This window comes from Buceros rhinoceros, unplaced genomic scaffold, assembly GCF_000710305.1.
Source record: "Buceros rhinoceros silvestris isolate BGI_N320 unplaced genomic scaffold, ASM71030v1 scaffold37210, whole genome shotgun sequence".
Lineage (NCBI taxonomy): Eukaryota > Metazoa > Chordata > Aves > Bucerotiformes > Bucerotidae > Buceros > Buceros rhinoceros.
The window spans coordinates 2,729-4,263 of record NW_010391956.1 but is presented as its reverse complement, the minus strand read 5'-3'; the positions used below and the strand labels follow the sequence as shown (position 1 = coordinate 4,263).

Genomic DNA, 1,535 nt, shown 5'->3' with positions numbered 1-1,535 from the left:
CTGCGGAGAAGAGCCTGAATTTAGGAGGAGGATGAGGGGGCCTGGCTGGTTGCCCCAGTGCCACAGGAATAGGGCTGGTTGCTCCGCCAGCAGCTCTGCTGCGTGTCCTCTGTGCTGCCATACCTGTCCCCTCTCTCATCTGTGTCCTCCTTTCTCTTCTCCTCTCTGGTGGGGAAAAAAAGTGTTTAGAGGAGCTGCTCCTGCACAGGCACACAGTGCCACCTGCTCCTGGCCTGGCTCGTGTGCGAGGGGCCCTCTGAGAGCTTGTCACAGCCATCCCTGTTGTCACTCCCACCGCAGTGGGCGCCGTGTGTGTGCCCTCAGCGGGGATCCGCTCCCCTCCCTGTCCCCACCCCTGTCCCCCCAGGGCCTGCTCGCCTCTGACGCTGCCCACCCCGCTCTCCCACGCAGCAGCAAGATGGGCATCAAGGACCGCATCCGGCTGAGCAGCTCACAGCGACAGGGCAGCCGGGGCAGGCAGCAGCTGGGGCTCCCCCTGCATCGCTCCCCCAGCACTGAGGACATCCCCGAGGCCTCCAGCCTCACCAAGGTGCAGAAGAGCTGGAGCTTCAACGATCGGACCCGCTTCCGCGCGTCCCTGCGGCTCAAGGCACGGACTCCAGTGGAGGGTAAGTCCCAGGGACTGGTGGGGACCGGGTCTGGCTGTGGGGTCATGCTGGAGGACACAGGGGGACAGTCCTCAGACTCTGCCACCCACCTGCTCTTGGCACCCACAGCTGACTGCCCACCGGAGGACAGTGGTGAGGAGAAGAGCTCCCACTGTGACCTGACCTTCGAGGACATCATGCCAGCGGTGAAGACCCTCATCCGGGCCGTCAGGTGAGACTGTCGCCTCCCACCTCCCCTAGTGCACATGCTGCTGTCCCCAGCTCTGGCCCTTGGGGACGAGTGGGAGAGCCTTGGCAGTGGCCGGCAGGGAGCAGGGATGAGTCCTGGCTCATCCCTCCACGGGAACAGTGATCAGGACCTCGGTGCTTTGCATGCACCCCCCTTCACCCCCCAATGCGGAGCCCCTGGGCACCCCTCATTGTTCCCAGTGCCCTGCAGCCCTCCCGGGTGTCCCTGCAGGATCCTGAAGTTCCTGGTGGCCAAGAGGAAGTTCAAGGAGACCTTGCGTCCCTACGACGTCAAGGATGTCATCGAGCAGTACTCAGCTGGGCACCTGGACATGCTGGGCAGAATCAAGAGCCTGCAGACACGGTGAGCTGCTCTGAAGGTGGGGGAACTCCAGGCTCTCCCAGGTCTCCCACCACTAGCTGTGGCTGCCTGGGGGGGTGCTGGCCTCTGGTGATGGGTGGAACACATTCCCAGAGCCCCGTCCCTGTCCCTTGTGGTCTCCCATGCCCTCTGGAGTGATGGGCTGTGTCTCTGCCCTCTCTGCCAGCGTGGACCAGATCGTGGGCAGGGGGGCCCTCGCCGCAGACAAGAAGATGCGGGAGAAGGGGGAGAAGATGATGCTGGAGACAGAGCTGGTGGACGAGCTCAGCATGATGGGGCGCGTGGTCAAAGTGGAG

The 1,535-nt window shown here is 64.0% G+C and overlaps 1 protein-coding gene across 1 annotated transcript in view; it reads left to right on the top strand.

The window, feature by feature from the left end:
- Nucleotides 1-1,535, top strand: part of KCNQ4 (potassium voltage-gated channel, KQT-like subfamily, member 4) — a gene marked incomplete at its 5' end in the record, with an annotated part of 7,235 nt that overhangs the window by 5,236 nt on the left and 464 nt on the right. The window contains 4 exons of the mRNA XM_010143556.1: nt 368-629; nt 738-840; nt 1,090-1,221; nt 1,406-1,535. The exon at nt 1,406-1,535 is cut by the window's right edge and continues 4 nt beyond it. Of these exons, the coding sequence (XP_010141858.1) occupies nt 368-629; nt 738-840; nt 1,090-1,221; nt 1,406-1,535 (627 nt within the window). The remainder of the gene's footprint in view (nt 1-367; nt 630-737; nt 841-1,089; nt 1,222-1,405) is intronic.